At 44.1% G+C, this 26,169-nt stretch overlaps 1 protein-coding gene across 1 annotated transcript in view; it reads left to right on the top strand.

The window, feature by feature from the left end:
* Positions 1-26,169, top strand: part of ABCC1 (ATP binding cassette subfamily C member 1 (ABCC1 blood group)) — a 303,768-nt gene that overhangs the window by 33,581 nt on the left and 244,018 nt on the right. The window contains 1 exon segment of the mRNA XM_068244766.1: positions 22,666-22,842. Coding sequence (XP_068100867.1) covers positions 22,666-22,842 — 177 coding nt within the window.

Below are 26,169 nucleotides of genomic sequence, written 5' to 3'. Positions count from 1 at the left end.
ATCTGATCCAGGTCAGTCTCCTGACATGGTTCGGAGTTTAATTCTGTTGAGGCATTAGGTGTTCTATTTGGGTGAGAGGTGTTTTGAGACATTGTCCTCTCCCCACTTGCATTGTTGGTCAGTTGTGCCTGGGGGGGGGAGGGGGGAGACTGATGCATTATGCATTTTAATAGTTTTTATCCATTGGCTACGGTTGTGTTTTGATGGCAAATACATTCTATTGTCTTTATATTGGTTGTGCAGCCATTTTTGTCAGAACTTCTTCCTTTTTGTCTTCTTTATTCAGTTGCATGCTTCTCATTCTGTGGCTTTGCATACCCTCTAATCAATTGTGATCGTGTGCAGATATGTATAGCTTCTCTTCAGATGGTAAACCATGATAACATACCAACCATGATGGCATACCTGCCTGCCACACAAACATCAAGGGTACCTAAATTGCAAGGAATATGGAGGCTCCACCTTCATTCTTTAATAAACCATGCTAGTTGCCTAATTTCTGTGCCGATTATTTGCCTCCAAAACTTTGTCACTAGCCTAGAATGAGCATGCAGATCAGATGCTTTGACTGGCTGCATGCTAGTTGCAGGCGTGGGACTCAAACGCTACTAAAGCCGAAAGCTCAGCATGACAGCCAGGCAACTGACTTTGTTTATAAGGGAATGAAGATGGCAGCCTCTGTATTACTCTCACTTCAGGTTCCCTTTTAAAGCAGTGTAGAAAGCACAAGCTTTGCTGGTTGTACTGGGGTAGATTATGGAAATTTTTTTTTTTTTTTTCCCCAACCAGCAAGTAACTTTTTGATGGGAAATGACATGGGTGTCTCCCAAAAAATAAGATGTACACGAGGCATTAGTGTGGAAAAAAAATTTCTCAGCTTTTTATTTACATTTGAGCAAAGGGTGTCCTTAGGGAAGTCAGAGCAAACCAAGTGCAAACATTTGGCAGTTGCTTAGAATTGACCAGTCCTTGATCTGTTCCACTTTTGTGCTTGTTGTGACTCCATTTTTTTTCTGCTGGTTTTGATAAATCTACCCCACTGTATGGCAACTGCTGCTTATCCCAGTGGACATTAAATGGTATAATGCACACAATGCAAATGTAGGGTGCTGTGTGTTTTATATTGTTTTTTTTTTTCTTGTACATTGCAAATTTTTATTTTTGTATTGGCCGGCTGGGTTTGGAATCTGGACTTCCTTTTCTAGAGGCAGCTTGATTAGATTAGAGGAAACTTGACAGAATACAGACCGCTATCGGCCCATTGTTAAGGTGCCCATACACTCGTCAGATTGGCAGCAGATAGATAAGAAATGCATCTGATGATCTATCTGATGCGTTTTTAGAACATTTTTTTACCAGGCTAGAATTCCAATAGATTTCAGTTTGAAATCTATTGAAATTCGATCTGATGGCATTTTTTTGCCATCAGATTTCCATTAAGGCCAATGCAAACTGATAAGCAATCTCATCAGATCGACCTAAATTTTCCATCCTGCCAGTTTGATGGAAATCGATCGAAATCGGCCATCGATCGGTCGATTGGCCAACTGATTTGCAAACGATCGATCGGGATCGATCGGTCGGCCAGAAAATCGGTTGAGTGTATGGGCCCCTTTACTCACATGAGGGTGGAATGGTGAAGAGGCTCCTATACAGTGCAGCCCATAATTATTCATACCCCTGGCAAATTATGAATTAGTTACGACTTTTTATTTTTTTCAACCAGCAAGTAACTTTTTGATGGGAAATGACATAGGTGTCTCCGAAAATATAAGATGTACACGAGGCATTATTGTGGGAAAAAAATTCTCTGCTTTTATTTACATTTGAGCATAGAGTGTCCAGTCCAAAATTATTCATACCCTTCGCAATAATCGATAGAAAAACCTTTATTGGCTATTACAGCAAACTCTTCCTATAAATGCAGACCCGCGGTTTTGCATGTTTTTTTTTTTTTTGACCATTCATCTTTAGCAATGAGCTCAAAATCTTTCAGGTTGGAGGGTCTTCTTGCCATCACCCTGATCTTTAGTTCCCTCACAGATTCTTAATTGGATTCAAGTAAGGACTCTGTCTGGGCTGCTCCAAAACATTAATGTTGCTGTCTGCTAACCATTTCTTCACCACTTTTGCTGTGTGTGTTTGGGTAATTGTCATGCTGAAATGTCCACTGGTGCCTAATGCCACGTTTCTCTGCAGACTGCCTTATGTTGTCGTTGAGAATCCTCATCTATTGCTTTTTTCATGGTGCCGTTTACTGTGATTTAGGTTCCCTGGTCCATTGCCTGAAAATCACACCTAAAGCATTATGTTACCACCTCCATGTTCAACCTCCTTAGCGATATGCCCGACACTGTGTCGGGCATACCGCTCCTTGGCCCCAGGAGTCCCCCATGCTTAATTAAATTGATCTAATTGCTCCAAAACGTCTAGCTTGCACTAGGCTAGTTAGTTCATTTGTTCGACATTGCCTGCGATCCCCCGATCCAGCCAGTTAATAAGGTACCCCCACCCCTGGCACCAGCGATCGGTGCAGCCTCCCTTCACAGCTCCGGTCTCTCTATGGGGAGGATCGGGAGGATCGAGTCTGGGCATTATGTCATGTTCGATCCTCCCCATAGTGAAGAGCAGAGCTGTCCGGGGAGGCTGCGCCGATCGATGGATCCAGGCTGGTTAATGTATAAACGGGGGAGCGGCTGTGATCGGGGGGTGCCAGACACGTGTGCTAGCTAGAAGTTTTGGAGCAAATCCAATTTAATTTAGCTTTTGACAGAAACGAGCAAAACCACCTGAGCAGCGTAATGCTCAGGAGGGTAGCAGTAGGGATGGTGTTCTTTGGTTTAAAGGATTCTCCTTTTTTTTTTTTATGTCCAATGGTTGAAACAACATTGAGACCAAACTATTCAAATTTTGTTTCATCTGACCATAACACAGAAGACCAGAAGTCTTCTTCTTTGTCCAGATGAGCATTTGCACAGGCCGAGTGAGCTTTTGTGTACCTTCTCTGGAGAAGTGGTGTCCTGGTCTGCGTCCGTGGAACCCAGCAGTTTGCAGTGTCCGTTGGATTGTCTATCTTGAGACCTCAGCAGAGCCCAGATTCACCAGGATGGCCTTGGTGGTGACCTTAAATTCTTTTTCACCTATCTCACTATATTCCTGGCCAGCACAAGTGTCACGTTTGGCTTCTGACCACGTCCTCTGAGATTTTCCACAGTGCGGAACACCTTGTACTTTTTAATAATATTTTGCACTGTAGCCACTGGAACTTGAAAACATTTAGAAATGGCCTTGTAGCCCTTTCCTGACTTGTGAGCAGCCACAATTCGCAATTGCAGGTCCTCACTGAGCTCCTTTGTCTTAGCCATGACTGTCCACAAACCTACTGCAGAGAGCTGCTGTTTTTCACCTGTTGAGTTGATTAAAACGCTGTTCCCAATTAATCAGGGTAATTGGGATGCTTTAGAACAGCTTGGACTATTTGGAATGTTATAGAACTGTGGATTTTCCCACAGACTGTGACCGTTTGTGAAGGGAATGAATAATTTTAGATGACTACACTTTTTGTTCAAATGTAGATAAAAGCTGAGTAATGTCCCCCCCAATAATGCCTCTTGTACATAGTGTTATCTTTAGGGAGACACCTATGTCATTTCCCGTCAAAATACTTGCTGGTTGTAAAGAAGTAACTTTAAGTCAAAATTTGCCAGGGTTATGAATAATTATGGGCAGCAACTTATGACTTCCTCTGAGCACAAAGCCTTCATCCTTCTTGTGCTCCACAAGTTGGAGGGAGTAGAGGCTGGAGGTAGGCAGTTTCATTGAACCGGTCTGTGCAGTGGAAGAAACTTCCATCCTGTTGTCCGCTTTTATGCACAGAGCTCTGGGTCATGTGACTGATGCTTCCAAGGGAGATTTCTCTGGAACAGCTACATCAAAAATGCAAATTGTGTAATAGTATTCTATTCACCTTTACTAAAAATGAAAAATCCAGGAGAGTTAATTAGAGCTTCAAGTTAGAACTGATGACATTGAGTCACAAACAGTCAGTTTGCCGACAGCCTGTACTCACGTACTACTGTCAGCAGAACGACCGCGCTGCGGGAGGGTCTGACGGATCCGTCGTTTGTTACAATACTGCGTGTGTACGCACCTTTACAATTCCTTAAAGTGGATCCGAGATGAACTTTTACTCATTGCATAATTGTGTTCCTTTCATATTGTTTATAGGGCATTCCTCAAGCCAAATACTTTGTTTTTGTTTTAATACTCTAATTCCCTATAAACTAAACAAGCCTTGCCCACAGCTTCTCCAGAGAGCCTTGGCAGTTTCAGACAGTAGCAAGGGCTCATGGGAGCTCAGTCTGGGAAGGAGGAGGGGGAGGTATTACTAGCCAGAGATTTCTGAGGAGGAGGGGGGGATTTGTTTTTTTATTCACAGGCTGAGTGCTCAAGGTACAGATAAGCCTGCCTCTGTGTAAGGTTTACAAACATGGCTGCTGTCATTGTATCACAGGAAGAAATAATCATATTCTATTGAAGCTGTTTGCAGCTAGATTTGCTGTGTAAACTATCTAAACTTTAGATAAGATATATATATATAGATATATAGATATATATATATATATATAGAGAGAGAGAGAGAGAGAGAGAGAGAGAGAGAGATATTACTTGTTATAGTTAGTTTTTTTTTAATCTCTGATCCATTTTAACCTAGTTTGAAAAATACAAATAACTAGGCTCAGTTTATTCCTCGCCTGTTGCCTATTTGGATGGGAGCTCAGGGTTTTTGCTATTCTAGCCTTGTCCACTCCCATGGAACAATGTTCTGACCACTGTACTGGTGCTCAGAGAGAGCTGTGCAATAGAGAAACTGGACCCACTAGAGCAGTGGTTCCCAACGTTTTATGAGGTATCGCCCCTTAGGGGAAGACGACTTTCCCCTGTCGCCTCTTCTCTTAGTACAGTATACCCTTACACCAGGTGGTGGTGCCAGTGGAGGGGGTAGCGCTGTGACCTAAAAATAGTTGGTGACTCAACTACTTTGCGCCAATTCCCTTACCGGTGTAATGTCAGCTATTGCAGCCCCGCATGCGCAGTAGGAGCCTGCGTTAAATTGTGCAGCCACGTAAAACGTCCTAAATATCTCCGCTTCCGCACCACGTACACTCCCGAAATTTTCAGGGGAGGGAGGGGACCCCCAGATCTAGCTCTGTGCCGAATTGCAGCCCCCGAGCCCCGCTGGTTCCTGAGACTGATTGCAGCAAACCTATCTCAGGAACTAGCGGGGCTCGGGGGCTGCAATTCGACACAGAGCTAGATCTGGGGGTCCCCTCCCTCCCATGAAAATTTCGGGAGTGTACATGGTGCGGAAGCGGAGATATTTCAGGTAAATAATATCTAACTTCCCACTGAGCATGCGCGATACTCAGTGAGGAAGGCTGCTTCTGGGCTGCAATATCTGACATTACACCGGCGCTTGACCAACGAGCCCTGAGGAATTACGCAACTCTATCATGCACACTTGCATATTTTATACAGATCATATTTTTTTACCCATAATTTTCTTAAAAACGAGTGACACTGCGACACTTTATTTTTTCTGCCTTTTCATACTGATCGCCCCCACAAATTTACCGCCCCCCTTAGAACCCAAATCGCCCACCGGGGGCAATCGCCCCCAGGTTGGGATCCACTGCACTAGAGACTCAGTGGAACTTTTCATTGTTTTATTTTCTAGAACCTGATAGCATGGACTAGCAAGTGATGCTTCTCTTTATTTTAATCTTGCCCAGGTGAGTTTGACTACACCTTCATTTTAACATTTGTTTATTTCAATTTCTAACTTGTTTGGGTGAATGGTCAGGGTTAGTGATTATAATATCTGTCAGGGAACGGTTTAAGGCTAGGGCTATGTGGGTGAGGGAAAAGATTAGTGGTGGTTATACTCAATGAGAGGTTAAGGATGTTTTGCACTGTGCAAGTTGCGTTACTGTAAGATTGCAACAGTGCTGAAAAGGTGTATTGCATGTTAGCCGTGTGACTTTACAGTGAAGCATACAGCACAATGAAAGTATGCCTCACTGTAAACGCGCATGTTGCCCAGTAAATGCACAACATGCTGTGCGTTATTCCGTTGGAACCCACCAAACTCCATGTGAAAGCTCCATTACAAATGTGGTGATATTGTACGTTGTGACGGGACGCAAAGGACACAGTGTGAAAGGACCCCAAATAGTAGCTAGTACTTAGTTAATTGCCAAGGGCTACTTCAATGCTCAGATGCTTTGCAAGATAATTCTGCTTGTCAAATCACTGCCCATACAATTCTATGGGGCTGTTTACTGTACTGTATGGTAACTAATCATGTTATTCTAACTCCCTACATGCAGGCCTTGTATTCAAGTCTATGTCCAGTCTACATTGTAGTTCACACTCCTTATGTGTGCGTTATGCAACTGACCACTGTGAACCTAGCCTAAGGCTGATTCACAATAAAAGTCGAAAGGGGTTTAGGCTATTGGCGTTAGGTTTGGGGGTATGTAGGCGTATATCATGACAATGATTCAGATCACCATTTATTCATTGTCCATGGTAATGTGCCATGTACACCCAAATCCAATGGCTTCAAGATGCTTTGTGTTATTTGTTCTCCCAAAATTGGTATTTAATTAAAAAAAAAATTGTTCCATACTATGTTTTCTTGTTTAGCTGAAAGCTGGTGTTTTGGGTTCCAAACAAGGATGATCAACCTCTTCTGTAGACCTGTATGTCCACAACACTGTCTTGACTTAAATGCATTATGTCTTTAAATACCTTGCTTAATCTTATTATTGCTTTTAAAATCTCTATCTTGCATTACATGGAACGGATTATGGTGCCTTGCCCATTAAACCATCCTAGGCAGCTGGCTGGGAGGTTCAGATGAGGACAGACTTATTTGGTGACAGGCTAAAATAGACTGTCACAGGATGGTCACTGACTAGCAGTGATCTTTACTGCGGTGAGTTACTCGCTTATAAAATGCTAACCCTTTTCTTTAGCCAGAAAATGTTATTATCCCTTCCTGTCCACTCAGATGGACTTAATTACTTGATCAATTATTTTTCTTTGAAAGTAGGTTTATGTACTAATACAGTTTGTACTGTGAGGAAACCCAATCAAACTTCATGCAGGTTGTGGTCAATTGGAATCCTAGCTAGAAGACAAAAATACTAAAGAGTTAAAGGGTACCTAAGGAGGCAGGAGAGAATTCTGTCATCTTCATTTTCTAATAAACAATGCCAGTTGCTTGACTTCTGTATTGAAGCTCTGCCTCTAAAAAGTCACTGGCCCAGAATGAGCATGTATGACTTTCTCCTCAATTTCACCCAGTGCAGCAATGGCTAAGTTCTATGGCAGCTCTGGATGGCTTCATACTGTAATTGGCATTTCACTACTTCTTTTTATGTCTGCGGTCTGTGAGAGGCTGGCCCAGTGACACAGACAGAAGCACAGTATCTCTCAGGCCATCTTTGCCATCTCTTAGCAGTAATTGCAAGGGTAGAAATCTGCTATGTCCACACTTGTCAGTTCAAACGGATCAGATATGGCAAAAAAAAAATTCCCCCTCCGGTTTTCCTGATTTTAATGTATTTGCAGCATACGTTTCCAGTCTGTGGAAATTTATACCCAGCCCTGGCTATATGGGGGGGCTGCCGAACTGGAGAGGAAAGCAGCCAGGATGGGGAGGGTCGGCGGGGTCCCCCCCCTCATCTGGGTCCCCTGTCCCGATGCCCCTCCAGTTATTTGTGCAAAAGTTGTCAAAATGTAATGTAGTAAGCGAGCAAAGAAGCCTACCTTCCTTCTTTGCGTTCCACCGCTCGCTGCTTGACTTCCTGCAATTCCGCCCTCTATACTTCGGAGGGTGGCATTGTAGGAAGTGACGCGGCGAGTGGAGGAAATAAGGAAGGTAGACTTCCCCGCTCGCTGACTACATTTAACAACTTATGCGCAAATAGCTGGAGGGGGAGCGGGGACAGGGGACCCAGGTGAGGGATAGGGGACCCCCCCAGTCCTGGCTGCTACCCCCTCCAGCATGGTGGCTCCCTCCTCACAAAAGGCTAGGACACAGAAAATGGATCCTTTTCTGTGTGCAAAGCTGCCTGTGTAGAGGTGAATCTGTTTTCTCATTGATTTTCACTACCTATGCTGGAGTGATCAGCGTCTGTGAAAATCCTGCAAATCCGGATACGGATCCCCCTGAATGCAGACGGACCCATTTGTCACACACTATCCATTATACAGTATAATCTTGGTATAATAAACTTGGTTATAGTAGGCTACCTCTCCAGGTCCCGGCCAGTCTTCATTATAAGTCTAAGGGAGCTACACCTGGTTTCATAAACCCTGATATAATAAAACTTCTGTAACAGTAAACATGTTTTTTGTGATCCCATGCATTTGTGATGAATGAAATCTCAATGCAAATGTTCAAAAATGAATGCAACCATGCTTTGCAATTCCGCGGTGAATCGCTACGTGTGGGTTGGGAACATCAGACAGTGCAGTCTATGCACTTCTACTGTTCCTGCAAGTCACGAACAATGCATTGCTTAAAGTAAACCTGAATTGGTGGCCAAGAAAAAATATATACATACCTGGGGCTTCCTCCATCCCCCCTCCGGCCTGATCGCTCCCTTGTTGTCCTCAGTCGCCGCCTGGATCCTCCGTAAATTGCCCCAGAAAGTCATCCAGTAGTGGCCCTGCCGCATGTGCTGCGCACCCATGGCTGGGAGCAGTGGGAGCAGTCTGGGCCTCCGGTAGGGCTGCACGATTTTAGGAAAAAATCGAAATTGCGATTATTCCCTCAGATATTGCAATTTTTTTTTTATTTTTATAAACCTGCTTTTGAACTTTAGGGCAGCGGGGGGGGGAGGGGGGGGGGGTGGTGGTGGTGGTTCATGTTAAGACCATCTGGTGATCGTCACTACTATCTGCAGCAGCTTTCATAGTGCCCGTACTGCCCGGCCCGCTGTCTGTAGTACCTTGTGTCTGGCCCCGCTGTGCAAGGATTGACCAGAAGCAGTGAATATGTATTAGTGTTAATGAGCGGGGGGCGGATCCACTCGAGCAAGCGGCCGGGCACATACAGCTTTACCAATCACTGGATAGCGATGGAATGATGTCAGAGGTAGGCGGAGCTGTACAGAGCGTACAGCTACGCCTACCGCTGCCGTCATTCCATCTCTATCCAGTGATTGGTAAAGCTGTATGTGCCCGGCCGCTCGCTTGAGTACATCCGCCCCCCGCTCATTAACACTAATACATATTCACTGCTTCTGGTCAATCCGCGCACAGCGGGGCCAGACACAAGGTACTACAGACAGCGGGCCGGGCAGTGCGGGCACTATGAAAGCTGCTACAGACAGTGAACCGAAAAACCGAGGATACTGACGATCAGCAGATCGTCTTGCCACGAACCGCGGTTTCGGTTTTAAACCGAAAAACCGTGCAGCCCTAGCCTCCGGGGCGTAAGTCATTGCACACAAAAGTATGTACTTGGAAAACACTATTATTCACAAATGGGTACATGTTCTAGTAATGCTGCAAAAACACCTGTACCAAATGCTATTGTGGTATTGTTGCCTGGCACATATCTGAAATGTTTGTTTAAAACTTTATTCCTCAGAACAGAGAAATTAATTGGTGGCAGAAGGTATTTGCAATCATATAGCTTTATGTGAGCAAGAGAGCTCTCCTATGATGCATTGCTGTTGAATATGCACATTTTTTCTTTATGCCCCTAAAAGCCTGATTCACATACAGAACCACTCGTGTGCAATGTGCCAATAGCCCATAAAATCTTACCAAGCTATACTAATTTCTGTTTCATTGTAGGGGGGAAATGTACAATTTGCAAGGCCTGTAAGCCATAATGTAAGGCCAAAGGTGACATGGGAAAAAAAATCTCTGAATTTATGGTGTTGACGTGTGCAACCTTTAAAAGCTTCTGAAATGAAGATTGATGGGCAGGTCAAATATTTGCCAGCTATGTAGTGCTTTGGTTTTTTTTTTGTTTTGTTTTTTGGTTTTTCTTTCAGTTAATATTTTTGAATTAAATATTAGTGTTTTTTTAGTGGTCCAAGTTCAAAATCCAGAAATCTGATTTTATAATACAGGCTTGTCTGTCTGATTGTGATTTGCACTATCGGGGGTCGTTGTAAAATGTCCAAGTACATTGTCGCACATCCTTTGAGGTTATGTTGAGTAGAGGTTGTTAGGAACTGCTGAATCACTTACGTCACTTACTGCTGAATCACTTACGTCACTTACTGCTGAATCACTTACGTCTGTCGATTGCATTCCGTACAATACAGTGCTTTGTGAGAGTTTGCATGTGAAACTGTAACACAGCTTCCTCCTAAACTGGGTAAAAGGGCTTTAACATGTTCCAAAAAAACACACACCCCAGTTTCTGGTCCAGTTGCTATACATCCACACTAATCCTATTTTACTTATAGGAGGGGTTATGTCTAAAGCAGTGAAATCGCTGTGCGGTTATGATTAAGTAGGCAAAAGTTGTAACAGCTGCAGTGTGGATTCATTTCCAGTCTCTTGTCGTCTGAAAATAGTAAAACTAGATTTTCATTTGTAATGCAACTTCTACACAGCATTCTTTTGTATTTATCAAAAATATGCATACAAATTTACTACAACACTGCTAATAAAGAATAATTGAGCAAGAGGGGCAGCTGAAGACCTGTCCAATTTTTCAATGGCTTCCTCTGTCAAATTTCCTACACTTTCTATAATGAGCCAGCTCATACTGTAGATGAACAAATGCTTCAAAATCTCTAGGCTACACGCTGGAGCATGGCATTTCCTGTATAAACAGGATCGCAACATAGTGCGATCAGTGTGAAAATGGCCTATCTACTGGCTACCGCTACGGGGTTAAATGGTTTCACTTTATTGTCTCAGATACACTTTATTCAGAAGTTGCTTTTTGCAACGCCTGCCTTTCAATACTTATAGCTACTATTTTCTATAGTGAACTTATGGCTTTGCTCGGTGAAGCCAACTAACACATTGGTTTTCCAGGAGTCAGGGAAGCCTGCAATATTTACTGTATCATCGGATATAGGTCGACCTCCTGTAGCAGTCAACACCAATATTTCACGGTCCTTAAAGGATACATCCAAGCTGAGTTAAAAAAAAAAAAAAATTAAAGATTCTTACCCTGGTCTTCCTCCAGCCCCTAGCAGCCTATATATCCCTTGCCGCAGTTCCACATCTAGCCATTCACCTGGGGTCCCCTCCGTAGCAGATGCCAACTAGCATCTAATGCGCCTGCGCGACAGCTTCCCTCGGTCGCGCAGATGCAGAACTACTTCGCCTGCGCAGTACACTCCAGACAACGTCAGTGCGACCTAGAGGGGCTCTCGCGCAGTAGATGCTGATCTGGCGAGGTCGGCATCTGCACCGGAAGGGACCAGGAACCACCGGAGCTGCGGTGAGGGCACAGGATGGCTGCCAGGGGCTGGAGGAAATCCTGGGTAAGTAATATATTTTTTTCTTAGCTCCGACCTTCCCTTTTTAAGCTGGAATTTTTTAATGACTCAAATATACTGTGAGGCTGGATCCACACTATAAGTGCTTTTCTGAGTGCTTGTCATTGCTGAGCACTCTCAAGTGTTTTTTTTTTTTAATCACTTCCATTCACTTTCATTAAAATCATGGTAAAAATCACATGCAATTTGTGAGATCGAGGTGATTGTTATGTGATTTTTACCATGATTTTAATGAAAGTAAATGGGATTGATGTTTAAAAAGTGCTCAGAGAGCGCTCCGCATTCACAAGTGATCAGCAAGCGCTCGGAAAGACTTAGGCTGGATTCACACTATAAGCACTTTTCTAACAAAGTGAATGGCTGCACTTGGGGACCAAGAGACGAACGCTGTGAAAACAGCCCAGGAGATTTGTGCGCAGCTAGTGCCACCATAGGCTGTAATAGGAATAAGTGAGGTGATTTGGGCACCGTCAAAAGCCTGAGCACAAATCACTACAAAAACAAAGTAATTCGGCTCCCAGCAACAGCTGGAAACAAGTTTACATCTTCCTTACCTCCTCCCCCCCCCCCACTATCCATGGCGGCCTGGGTGTACATTTAAAAAAGTCGCGGTCAAATTTAGGCGCGATTTATCGGGAAAAGAAAAATATAATTTAGAAATATCGATAATTTGGCGGTATTTGTAATGTAAAATCGATAAACCTGGTTATTATTATTATTACAGGTATAAAACAGGTGTGAGATGAAAACGAAAATATAATAACGTTAAATATCGTAATGTAATTCAACACAGCTTAACCCAACCCTACTCTCACACAGAACCCTCCCTTGGTGGTGCCTAACCCTAACCACCCCCCTGGTGGTGCCTAACCCTAACCCCCCATGGTGGTGGCTAACCCTAAATGTACCTAACCCTACTCTGACACAGAACCCTCCCTGTACCTATCCCTCACATAACCCTTCCTGTACCTATCTCTAACCCCTAGACCCCCTAGTGGTCCTTAACCCTAACCACCCCATGGTGGTGCCTAACCTTAAAACTCCCCTGGTGGTGCCTAACCCTAACCATCCCCCTGGTGGTGCCTAACACTAACCATCCCCCTGGTGGTGCCTAACCCTAACCACCCCCCCCTGGTGGTGCCTAACCCTACCCACCCCCCTGGTGGTGCCTAACCCTACCCACCCCCCTGGTGGTGCCTAACCCTACCCACCCCCCTGGTGGTGCCTAACCCTACCCACCCCCCTGGTGGTGCCTAACCCTACCCACCCCCCTGGTGGTGCCTAACCCTACCCACCCCCCTGGTGGTGCCTAACCCTACCCACCCCCCTGGTGGTGCCTAACCCTAAAACTCCCCTGGTGGTGCCAAACCTTAACCACCCCCCTGTTGGTGTCTAACCCTAAATTATCGTAAATACTTCATATATTATCATAAATAGAAATTTCAAATATCGTTATTACATCTGTACAGTGAATGATATATTTTCGTAATTACAAAATTATATGTATTTGGACAGAATTTGTTTACATTCCATCATTAAACATGTTCATTTACCGTAATTACACCAAAAGACTTTTTAAGTTATCGTTATGACCGACGTTTTTCTTTATTTAGCGTTATGATATTCGGTCTGATATATTATTAACTTTAAATTACAGATATTACCGATTCCACAACAAAATTAGGAACTTATACCGAGTTTACTTTATCGATTTACGTAAAATATCGATTTTAGGCACTTGCGCCCAAACATATGCAAAATTGAGTGTAAATTTACAAAAACGATAACATTAGAAATATAGCCGCGCCCAAATCTATTAGCGCTATTTTTAGCTGATCCGCGGCCTGGAGAGGAATAGTAATTAAAGCCACCAGGACTTGTGCAGGAGCAGGGTAAGCGGTTTATTGGCTTACTCTGCGGTCAATTCATAGACACGCCCAGGAGAGGCTAATGGCCCCACTGTATAAAGTATTGCAGCTATTGACCCCTCCTAGTCCACACACACTGCTGCCTCACTGTTGTTCCCCCCCCCCCCCCCCCTGCTTTGGGGGAAGTCATATCCCTCATCAATCCAGTTCCAGGTGTTGAGTCATCTCCTCTCCCTCACTTGTTTGACTTTACTGCAAATGCTTATATTCAATCTTAATCAATCAGTTTATCAAAACTACTGTACACCTTTTGTTGCTGTGACTGGCTTTGGTTTAGAAGTGAAGCGTGATAGCTTTGTTGGGAAGACTTTGAATGTAAAGTATGCGCTTTCTCATACGATATGATAAAACGGCTGTGTGCAGATTCTTAGAACAAGGTTCAGTTTATTCATTGTCTGATAGCTGCAGCACAAAGCTGTTTATGCTAGATATGGGTAGTTTGCTTATGTCAGGAGCCAGATGGGTTGTAGTGTTTCTAATGTTTTAATGGTTACGGTTTCTAATTTGTTGCAAGAGGGCTCTGTTCTTACTCTACTGACTCTTAAAGCGGAACCGAGATGAAAAACTAACTATAACAAGTAACTTGTCTATATTACTTATCTAAAGTTAAGATGGTTTACACAGCAAATCTAGCTGCAAACAGCTTTAATAGAATATGATTGTCTTCCTGTGATACAATGTCAGCAGCCATGTTGTTCGTAAACCTTACACATAGGCAGGCTTATCTGTATCTTGAGCACTCAGCCTGTGAAAAAACCAAATCCCCCCCCCCCCCTCCTCCTCCCACCTCCCCTCTGCCTCTGAAATCAATGGTTATTAGCACCTCCCCCTCCTCATGCCCAGACTGAGCTCCCATGAGCCCTTGGCTACTGCCAAGGCTCTCTGAAAACCTGTGGGCGTAGCTTATTTAGTTTATAGGGAATTCGAGTATTAACCTTCCTGGCGGTAACCCCGAACGTAGTAAAGCCGCGCAGGAGGTTTGCTCCGGCCCTGCTCGGCCGATTTTCTTTCTTTTTTTTTTCGCTGGACACAGCTAGCACTTTGCTCGCTGCGCCAGCACACTGATCGCCACCGCCCCGCGCCCCCGATCGCCGCTATCCGTTGCGGCGTGCGGGCCCCCCCAGACCCCGTGCGCTGCCTGGCCAATCAGTGCCAGGCAGCGCCGAGGGGTGGATCGAGACTCCCAATGACGTCACGACGTCATCCCGCCCCGTCGCCATAGAGACGGGGGAAGCCCTCCAGGAAATCCCGTTCTTTGAACGTGATTTCCTGATCTGAGATCGCCGAAGGCGGTCGAAGCGGGCGGATGCCGCTGAGCAGCGGCTATCATGTAGTGAGCCCTGGGCTCGCTACATGATTTTAAAAAAAAACTGCCGTGCTGCCTCCTGGCGGAATTTTTCATACCGCCATGAGGGTTAAGACAAAAAGAAAAAAGTATTTGACTTGAGGAATGCCCTATAAACAATAGGAAAGGAACACAATTACGCAATGAGTAAAAGTTCACCTCGGACCCACTTTAATGCTGCAACCTGGTTTGGTAATTACTGTATATACTCGCATACAAGCCAAATTTTTGACCCCAAAAAAGTGGCCCAAAAGTGGGGGCCTCGGCTTGTATGCGAGTCACCTACTGCCGCCAGTCATCTGTGTACGGTCTTACCTGTTTCTATGCTTCCGAGTGACCGGACAGCAGAGAAGAAGTGGTGGTGGAGTGATGGGGCATTGGATTGGATCGGATGTCCGCCCTGTATGTACGTGCTTCCCTGTGGCTGGCAAAGGAGAGCACCTCTGGCATGGCTGTACAGAGAAATGCCAGAGCATCCTGCGGCATGGAAGAGCCTTTCTTCATGGAGTATCGTGCCAGTGAAGGAGCACTCCTCCAATCAACAGGAGGCAATGAAACAGAAGGCGCTCTCCTCCAATCAGTGTGTGGAACGCGCACAGGAACCACCTGCAACGTCATCAGGAAGTGCTCTGGCTGCACGCGTGAGCGGCAGCTCAGCCCAGATTATCGGGATTGCGGTACAGAGTGGCTTCACCCGGCTGGGTACCCCACATCACAGATCTACTATAGGTTTATGCACCGCTACAAGGTACTTTACTGTGCTTACACGTGGTGAGTCCGGCAGCTGCTGGTGGACCCAAAGCTTCAGTTTGCACAACTGGTATCTGCAGCGGCTCAGCCATGGACCATAGTGGTGAATCTGACGCATGCTGCTTCAAGTGCACTTAATCTGCTTATGCTGCTGTAAATAGGAACTGTTGTGCTATCTGCGGTGGCAGGGCTGTTTGGTTTACTGTGCAGGCGCAACTGTGTACATTGGTTTCTTTTTGTACATTCCAGGATCCTCTAATAAAAAGGTTTACTCAGGCATTAAAGGACACCTGAATTGTGAGACATGTTGTGGTTCACATGTACAAGTCACTTATTGTGTATATATTCCAGTATGATGGAGAGGTACTAGAGGTATGGTGCTGGGTCCTGCATACTGTCTGTTCCAATTTAAGAGCTGCTGCACTTCCTACCATCGGCTTATATGCAAGTCAATAATTTTTTTTCCCTGGTTTCTGAGGGAAAAGTGGGTACCTCGGCTTATATGCGTTTATATACGGTATTAATAAATCCTTCTATGAGCACCTTCACACAGCTCCCAGTTTTTCATATTTTAGGTAGATGTAGCATATTGAATCTATGCTGCATGGAGCTAAAATTGCATCTGTACACTAACAGCCCAGGATCCAGGGCTGTGGAGTCAATACAAAAATCATCCGACACCGACTCCTATGAAATATCCGACTCCAGGTACCCAAAATTGCTCCGACACCACAGCCCTGCCAGGATCTAGTAAATTGACTGAAGCATCCTGGAGTAATAGTATCTCCAGCATCTTAGAGATGCATGTATTTGGATAAAATTTTTCATTCAAGTAAGAAGGAAAACCTCCAATACTGTATCTGTTTGGGATAGGAAATATGAGAGAGAACCATGCCAGACCTACTATTCATACCAGGGATACTTCCCCAGCCCCCTCCCCCCCCCCCCCCCCCCTCTTCTGCTTGAGGAAGTAGGCAGCATCTGAACAGTAACAAGTTCCTCCAACACCCAAGGCTGAGACACCAAATCGTGCCCCTTCATCCCTCCCAATGCAGCCGTCACACACTGATTGCTATTAGACTAACAGGATTCCCAGGGCACCCACCACCTTAATCGCTAGTTATCTGGCTTGTTAGAGCTCTCTCTCTCTCTCTCTCTCTCTCTCTCTCTCTCTCTCTTTCTCTCTTTCTCTCTTTCTCTCTCTCTCTCTCTCTCTCTCTCTCTCTCCATCCCTCCCCCTCTCCCTCTCTCCTTTTTTTATTTTTAAATTGGTGTGAACATTTGCATCAACTCGAATTATTTGCATCCCATTGATAATCCCTAGTAATTTCCTCAACCAGTGCTAATTTTACCACGTGAAAGTGGGCGTAACGTATGTGGGCAAGGTTTGGAGATGATGGGCTGGAGGAACGGCCTGGAGTAGAAGCAGAACGCATGGCCAGCATTGGTGCGGTGAACCGGGCGGCGGTGAGAAAGCCAGATTTAAACAGATACCTGTTTAACCCGGGGGACGCCTCATCGGTGATGAACACAAGCATATGGTGAGAGCTTCAAATTGATATGCAATCAGAGCGGAGGCATAAGAGGCTGTCTAAATCTGTGCTGTGAATTGTTATGACACAGAGCACACTGTGCTAAGCCCAAAACCGCAAGAAAGAGCTTACTGCATCAGCATTGCAAAGACATTGTACATTGGTTTTTGCACTTCTGATGAAAATCAGGAATAATGAGACTTAAGTGCAATAATTTGTAACCAGGAGGTTTTGCAATGGTGCTTGGACAAGTAGTTTGTTAAAGAGAAACTCCAACCAAGAATTGAACTTTATCCCAATCAGTAGCTGATACCCCCTTTTACATGAGCAATAGAATGATTTTCACAAACAGGCCATCAGGGGGCGCTGTGTGACTGATTTTGTGCTGAAACCACTCCCACTAGAGGCTCTGAATACTGCGGTACTCTGGGCAAACTGCCACAATGTAACAATGTTCACAGACAGGAAATGGCTGTTTAGAGCTGTCTAACAGACAGAACAGCTAGAAACAGCTACATAACATGCCCACAGTAACAATGTCACCATGTAATACATGTCAGAATGTGAATCTGGGAGAGGAAAGATTTTACAATGAGCAAACACTGACTAAATCATTAAAGAGAATCTGTATTGTTAAAATCGCACAAAAGTAAACATACCAGTGCGTTAGGGGACATCTCCTATTACCCTCTGTCCCAATTTCGCCGCTCCCCGCCGCATTAAAAGTGGTTAAAAACAGTTTTTAAAAGTTTGTTTATAAACAAACAAAATGGCCACCAAAACAGGAAGTAGGTTGATGTACAGTATGTCCACACATAGAAAATACATCCATACACAAGCAGGCTGTATACACCCTTCCTTTTTAATCTCAAGAGATCATTTGTGTGCTTCTTTCCCCCTGCAGCTATCTTCCACTGAAGTGTCAGGCTGTTTCTTCCTGCAGAGTGCAGACAGCTGTGCCTGTATGTAATTCTTCAGTATGTGAAAGCCCAGCCAGCTCAGAGGACGATTTATCCAGCTTGTAAAAGATAATAGAGCAGAGAGAAGCTGCACTAATCTAAATAATACACAGGCAGTGTGCAGAGAGGGGCCGGGAGGGGGGAGATGCATCACAGAACCACAACACTGAAGAACTTGGCAGCCTTCCAGACACAGGCTGACAAGTCTGACAAGAGAGAGATAAGTTGATTTCTTACAGAGATGGTGATAGTAGAACGTGCTGCAGTAAGCCAGAACACATTAGAATAGCTTTTGGAACTTGTAGGATGATAAAAAACAGGATGCAATTTTTGTTACAGAGTCTCTTTAATACATAATTATGGTAAAAAATGAAGCACTTTTTTTATTACATTATTTTCACTGGAGTTCCTCTTTAAGCAGTGATCTCATACACAGGAAGATTTCAGGCCAGCCGACCAATCTAGAGTGTGGATGTGTTAGGAATGCAGGTATGCGTGTATCCAGGAGTACTCCTAGGTAATATGCCCACATCTTGTTTTCAGGGGATTCATGTTTTATGATGGGATAGGGTCACGTCTTTTTCTACAAATAAAATATAATTTTGCAAATAGATCGTTGAGTGGCGGTTGTTGAATTGTGTGCTAATTTTAACCACATCAGGCTTGAGGGCCCATTTCCACTTGTGCGAATCTGCATGCGTTTTCTGCATGCAGGTTCGCATAGACAATACAAGTGGATGGGACGGTTTCCACTTGTCAGGATTTCTGAGCATTTTTCTGTGCAGAAAAAATCTGCACGGCAGAGCCATAAGAATTTGCATACCCATACCGCTATGCGATCCGTATACAATGTATTTAATAGGGAATTTGCATGCGGTTTTGGTATGTGAATTCGATCAGTCAGTGTTGCGTTGGTTTTTTTTTTTCCCCTTTAAAACTCTTTCAAAAATCTTGCAAAAATCGCTTTACAATCACTTTGATTTTGCCCCGATTTTTATGCAAGTCAATGGGAACGTTTTTTAAAAACGCATGTGAGGCGGGAACGCACATTCCCAGTGGCACAATTTTGCGGATGCTCACAGACTCACTGCTAGGCTAGGTGAACTGACTGTGTCTATTCCAGGGCTGTTGAGTCAGTACAAAAATCATCCAACTTCAGTTTATGAAACCTCAAACTCCAGGTACTTAAGATTGCTCGGACTCCCCAGCCCTGGTCCATTCTCACTAGGCTGTTTTCCCCATCTGTTCCTGCTCTACTCACCTGTCTTCTGTGTCGTCAGTCATCTCGGGTCCTCTTCAGCTGCTCACACCATTGCTCCTCTCCACTGCTGCACGGTAGTGCTAGTATATAGATTGGCGTCCTAGCACATGCATCCAGCTCCCATTGAATAGCAGAAGGCCAATGGGATTCCTCCCTAGCACCAGGGAGGATTCTCATTGGTTTACTGAGTAGTGAATTCCCATTGGACTTTTGGAGTCCAGTGGGAGCCTGATGCTTCTGCTAGGGGTTAAATATATATACTGGTGCCTGTCCCATGCAGTGGAGCAGAGTGGCTATGCCAGCAGTGGTTAATGAACAAAACCAAGTGGTGCTGAACCCCGAGTGATGATGGCAACTGCGGTGGACTGGATGCCCAAGTGTGTATTGTGAATATGTTGTCTGACACTGTGATGGCACTGTGACCCTCAAACATAGTCTAAACCTAGACTTAAAAAGGAACTTTAATAACTTCATTCTATCTGTACGACTATAGTCCAGATAGAAGCCGTTACACCAGTGGCGTAGCTAGAGATTTATAGCATAGCAAAACTTTCATTGCGCCATCAGATATGAATTAACTGGGCAGTTTACATTCTCATGCAATGTACATTGCATATAGTCCATGGGCATTGAGACCAAGTCATAGGGTGGAAGGACACAAGAAGGTTAATGGTGAATACCTTGCCCCTCTCTGCTCCAGGATCCCATGGCTGCTATGGCTATTGCTACGCCTCTGTGTTACACTCTTCGGGACGAGTATTTGCGTCCAGTTTTACTGCCCATTCCTGTTGTCTGTGCCAAGAAGGAAGTTAGAAATGCATATGGGTTTTAGATTTGTTCAAGCAAATAATTCAATGCCCCCGCCTAATCTTAACCACCCCGCCTAACTTTACCACCGTCCCCTTTCCGCCAAAAATGCAAAAACGATAATGATCAAAATCACGGCACCTGCTATATTTGTAGCCGAAGATGTCAAATCGAGCGGCCCCAGTACCTTCGGCACCCAAACTTCACACTGTAAATTATCTTTATTGGCATCTTTGGGGTGCCAGAATTTCTGCTAATAGGCGCCCAAATTTCCTTCTTCCAAATCAGTTGACCTTCTATGCCCTGTACATTTGATAGGAATGCATGCAAGCAGCCCTTGTTTATGTAATGCTGTGGTGCTTGTGCAGTAGCTATATCTGCTGCCTGCTGTGACTGGTGCATAGTGTGACCACATGCCGGTTACTACTGAAATGTTTTCATAAGAAGTTTCATTTATTTTCAGAGCTCACACATGGATAGGGGATCTGCTGTGTGTTTTTTGCTTAGTCATGCTGTGTCAAGGGAAAAGCCTAGTGCAGGCTGGAAAGGTCTACTAGACTTCACTGCTCTTCTATGTAAATAATGCTAAATGCCAGCATTGAGCAGCTCAGTAGAAACTTGGCTTCCAGCCAGCTCCTCCTCCAGATTTATACCTTCCAAGAAAGCTGAAATTATTCCTGCTGGTAAAACTATCTGAGCAGACAAACGTTCTTAGCAGCTCTTTGGTCAGTTGTTTTGTCTGCTTGAGGCTAGTGCTATAGAGGTTTTAAATAGTCTGTGTTTTCTGAAGCATTAGTGTATTGCAATAACTCCATCGTACAAGATTAGTGCATATACAACAATACGGTCTTGTGTTAAATAAAAGTGCATGTCTGCAAATATGATATTTATATGTATTTTAAAATTGGGTTGTGTAGAGGATTGTGCCATTTCTCAGTTTGCGTATTTGTTGCAGCTGCCTCTGCGAAATTCCCTTTTGTAAAATAACCCAGAGTTATGTACAAACTGTATGCCAGAAGATTGTGAATTTCTTTCTTTTGCACAGAACTGTTTACCTGACCTCCCTCCTGTGGCACACAGCGAGACTAGCCAGGTCAGCTGTGTGCTCAGAAGGAAAGTCTGGCCGGTGCCCCTCCCCAGCTCCTCCTTGACTGTCATGTGGATGCTGGAATAACGGGAGTAGTTTGGACACAGCACAGACATCTGTATAGTCCAGCAAAGCAGTGTATTATAGCCGCACAGGAAGTTTCCCTTGCAATACCAGCCACCATAATAAAAATAAAATAAAAGTAAAAATTAAAAAGGGTTTTTCTGAAGATGCCATAAACTTTGTGCCTTACAAATGGTGATCTGTTCTACACAATATGCATTAATAAATACAAAAAACACAAACCTGGACTCTGGCTTTAACCGTTTCTTGATCTTCTGTAGTTAAAACTCCACCACGCTTGTGGCTGCTTACGCCCAATGCAGCGTAGTTTTAACTACACCCGCTCCTTTGCACAAGACACAATAGTGGGTCACCGCTGCTACTAAACTCAGGTGTCTAACAGCTGAGCTCTGTACCACAGTCAGTGTGAGCACTGTGAGGCACTCAATGAACACAAATTTAAAAAAAAAAGGCTTTTGTCCTTTAAGAGTACTTGAGGTGAAAATTACAGAGCCTGTCAATTGCAGGCTCTGTCTTAATAGACTGATTTCAGAGTAATTGCTGGAATAAATACGTACATGCCCTGGCGGTTTCAGGGCACTGGTAACTCTCTGCCCCTCCCATGGCAATACAGCGGAAGCCATGTTTCCGAAGACTGCCAAAGGTTTTTGGAAACCCCTGCCTGTGTGGCTATGGCCTGCCCCCAGGCTCGGCAGCCACCAATCAGGCCGCAGCTGCCAAGCTGGGTACACTCCACGAGTAGTTTGAAAAAAAAAATTACTAGTGCCCAAGTTTGGAGGGGAGGCAAAGTGATCACCTGTCAGGACTGGCTATGTCACTTTAACCTCAAGCACCTTTGCGTTATTCGGAGTCTTCCTACTACTGAAGTAAGATTTCTTTCTTCCAGACCCACTGATTTCCTACCACATCCCATAATAACACACTGGTAGATGAATTCCCCCACTACTTTCCAAAATTAGCCCCACATTATGATAGGTGTAAAAGCATGACTAATTTGGTATGTACATTAGATTATGAGCTCTGTTAAAGAACAGTTGATGACTTGGATTATTTATTTTACTCTGTAAATTGTTTCAGAAAATATGAGCACTGAATAATGGGTAACAAAAACAATATAAAGCCGAAACCCTACTTTACTATGTAAAACTTGGAGAGATAAGAGGGGGGGATAGCACTATTAGGACAGCAGGAATTATGAGGACCCCACTCGTGCACTGGGTGCAGAGGGCTCTACTGTTCCACGTGACCCTTTGGCAGTAGTCTGTTTATGCTATTTTTGAATGCACCCAGCAATAAATTATCGAGCTCTGAAATGGACATATACTACTGTTTTGTTTTTTAACTTTTTTTTTCTATCTTGCAGGATGTCAATCTTACCTGGTACACAGAAAACCCAGATTTCACCAAGTGCTTCCAGAATACAGTCCTAATATGGATTCCATGCATCTACCTCTGGCTCTGCTTCCCCATATATTTTATATACCTCCAGCACAATGACCAGGGATACATCCGAATGTCACATCTTAGTAAGGCCAAAACTGTAAGTAGCACAATACATCTTGAAGTTTGTTACAATAGCACCTTTAGGCCTCTTGCACACTGCAAGTGATTCCGATTCAGATTCCGCTTTTTAATCAGTTTTTACATCCGATTCCGACTTGCAGTTTGCGCCCTGCACACTGCAAATCGGAATCTGAATCAGATGTAAAAACTGATTAAAAAGCGGAATCTGAATCGGAATCACTTGCAGTGTGCAAGAGGCCTACGTTGTAAAGGAATAACAGCCTACATTTTATATTGGTCCTCTAGAAGACTGCTATTGTTTTTTTTTTTTTTTGTTTGTTTTTTTTTGGTATGAGCTTGATAAATGCTGATAGTGTGTATTGTTCACACTGTGTTGTCCTTTTTTACCTTGAAAGGTATAGAGTGACGCACATAAAACCTCTGTCTGTTTTTATCCCATTGTATTTGTATAACCAACATTTCTGGTTTTAGAGTCAGATCTTCTGCTTTCTTTTCTAAAACGCCTCATACTTGCCTGCAGGACGGCGAGTTATGCCATTAGAGCAACTCGTGGTACTAGAGTAGCATGACAGTTGCTACGGTAATGTGCGTTACTAACGGTAACACGCATTACCTTATCAATGGCTGTGCTACTCTACTACCGCAAGTCGCGCTAATGGTATAACGCGCTTTGCTGCAGGTGGTAGTGAAGGTAATATTGCCGTGTGCCGTACGCACCACAGTATTACCAGCATTTGATGAATCAACCCCAATATGGCTTGCTAGTTAATGCAAATTTACCAAGTTTTGTATTTTTCATGGCAAATATTTTCAATATGTTTTATTGCAAGAAGAGCAGTCTGGCTTGGGCACCAAGCAGGGGGGGGGGGGGAGGAGGAGGAGGAACTGTTGAGAATCTGCAGAGGTATACAAGCAGTCTTCTACTTGCAAACACCAGCTGTAATTTTTTCATACATACAAAATATACACCAATTACTTTTTTTGTTGCATGTTACAGTATTGTATAAACTGTTATAATTAGTTTAAAACCAATAAATCCCAGAAAGCTTGCATCATTTAACTCTATTAGTTAGCCATTAAAAGGTATTATTTCTTACAAAACGTTGTTTTTTTTCTACCTATTTAAAACCAATATAAAGAGAAAATACATAGTTTATACTGTATGTCCAAATTCAGAATCGTCTAAAAGTAAATGATTGATCAAAGTTTCACCATGTTTAACACAGGACGCAATTTACAAACAAATTCAACTTACAAACTTCTGGAATGTAACCTGTGTGTAAGCAGGAGACTGCCTGTAGTGTTTCTTTTACAGCCATAAAGAGTTAGGCCCTGTTCAGACTGTGCGTTCCTAGCCGTTTTTACAGAACGCATACAGTAAGATTTTACGCATAGAAAGAGCTACTAATGTTTTCGAATGGCCTCGTTCAGATGTATGCGTATGAGACGCATACGTTTCTCATATGCATTGCTGCACGCAGTTCTGTGCGTCACGCACAGAAACTGACGCAATGAAAGTCTATGGACGCGTATCAAAAACGTGTACTATTGCGTTTTAGCGTAAGTTTCCCTCTGCGGTTCCCATAATTTTTTTTTCCCCGGGTCACGTGTGTGTGCAGAACGCAATAGAATACGCATTCGAACGCAAGAAAAAAACGCATGCGTTTTCAACTTGCGTGTCTTTGAATTTATACACGTTCTGCAAAGCTGACAGTCTGAACAGGGCCTAAATCTCTAAGGATATAGTAGAAGGCACTCCACCGCCTTTAAACTTTGTGTTTTGTAGTTTTGAGTTGCAGAAAACCCAGAGCTTGCTGGGTTTCTGTAACTCTGGGTGTTTCAAGTCCGACTCCATAGAGCCACATTAACCCATGCCATGCACTGGAGGATCAACTAATCCGAAACAGTTTGTCTGTTGGATTATTGTGGCTCTGTACGATTAACTTCCAAACGACCGCCTCACGCTAATGGGCGTGAGCACGGCGGCAGCCCCAGGACCGCCTAACATCAATTGGCATCTAGTCCTGGGGCGGGGATTTGCAGGAGATCGTGTGCGCGCACGCATCTCCGCATGAGACAATCGCCGCTAGCAGACTGTTACACGGCGAAAACGCTGTCTAATAAGTCAGTACAGCGCTGAGATCTAAGGCAGCACACTGCAGGGGTCAGCCGTGTCACTTGGCTGTCCCCTCCAGAGGCAGAAAAGCGATCCGCGGTGATAGGCCGAAGCCTATAACAGCCGATCACGCAGATAGGCTGAGGGAGGGAGAGGAAATTAAAAAAAACAACCAAAAAAAAAAAACCACACATTTAATAGGAAATAAATAAAACAAATATTTATAATAAACAAACATGCTGGGGGCGATCTGACTTCTGACTGACAGAAAGCTCTGTTGGTGGGGAGAAAGGGGGGGAATCACTTGTGCTAAGTTGTGCGGCCCTGCAGTGAGCCCTTAAAGCTGCAATGGCCCATTCAGTGAAAAATTGCCTGATCTTTAGGGGGGTTTAACACTGTGATCCTCAAGTGGTTAACAAGCTGACACTTCATTGCGTTCCAGCAGTTTTGGAGATGTGGGTAGGTTATAGGGACATAAAGGATGATTTGCATATTCAGCAGTGATGCATCGTGGGAGACCTTATATGCTCACTCCAACCTGAATTAGCGCAAATACCTTCTGTTTTAAAAAGGCAAACTTTTGTTTAGCTTTATTGAGCAACTGAACACACTACATGTTACGTGTGCACTGGCACTTCCTCAGGTGTACAGCCACCCACATCCACAAACTCTTATATAGGACCGATTGTACAGAAAGTCCCATCCAGGGATGAGCTCCAGATAAAATTTTCAAACTTTAATGACCTGAGCGTGTGTGTGTGTGTGTGTGTGTGTGTGTGTGTGTGTGTGTGTGTGTGTGTGTGTGTGTGTGTGTGTGTGTGTGTGTGTGTGTGTGTGTGTGTGTGTGTGTGTGTGTGTGTGTGGTGGGGTGAGGTGTTAAACAAAAACCTCCTCCTTCCGTGTTGAAGGAGGAAGCGTAGTAGCCACGTGACACGGCTTGGAACGCAGCATGGGACGGGTTAAAGAAGAAGGCTGCTGGGTACATTTTAACACCCCACTCATTCAGATTTCAGCCAAATTTTATCCATAAGTACACATCCCTGGTCCTATTTAATGTGCAGTTTACAAACAAGGTTAGAATACAACATGTACAATTCCTATACAGGGAACTACTATACTGTCTACCCTGCAGTAAACAGTGGTGGGGGGGGGGGATCAGGGGTGTTGCTAGGATCCTAAAAGAGATGGGGCACTCTGCAAAAAATGGGCGTGACCTGGAGCAAGTGG

The sequence above is a fragment of the Hyperolius riggenbachi genome, chromosome 7 (assembly GCF_040937935.1).
Source record: "Hyperolius riggenbachi isolate aHypRig1 chromosome 7, aHypRig1.pri, whole genome shotgun sequence".
NCBI lineage: Eukaryota > Metazoa > Chordata > Amphibia > Anura > Hyperoliidae > Hyperolius > Hyperolius riggenbachi.
The sequence above is the reverse complement of the archived record's forward strand: the minus strand, read 5'-3'. Positions and strand labels throughout refer to the sequence as shown.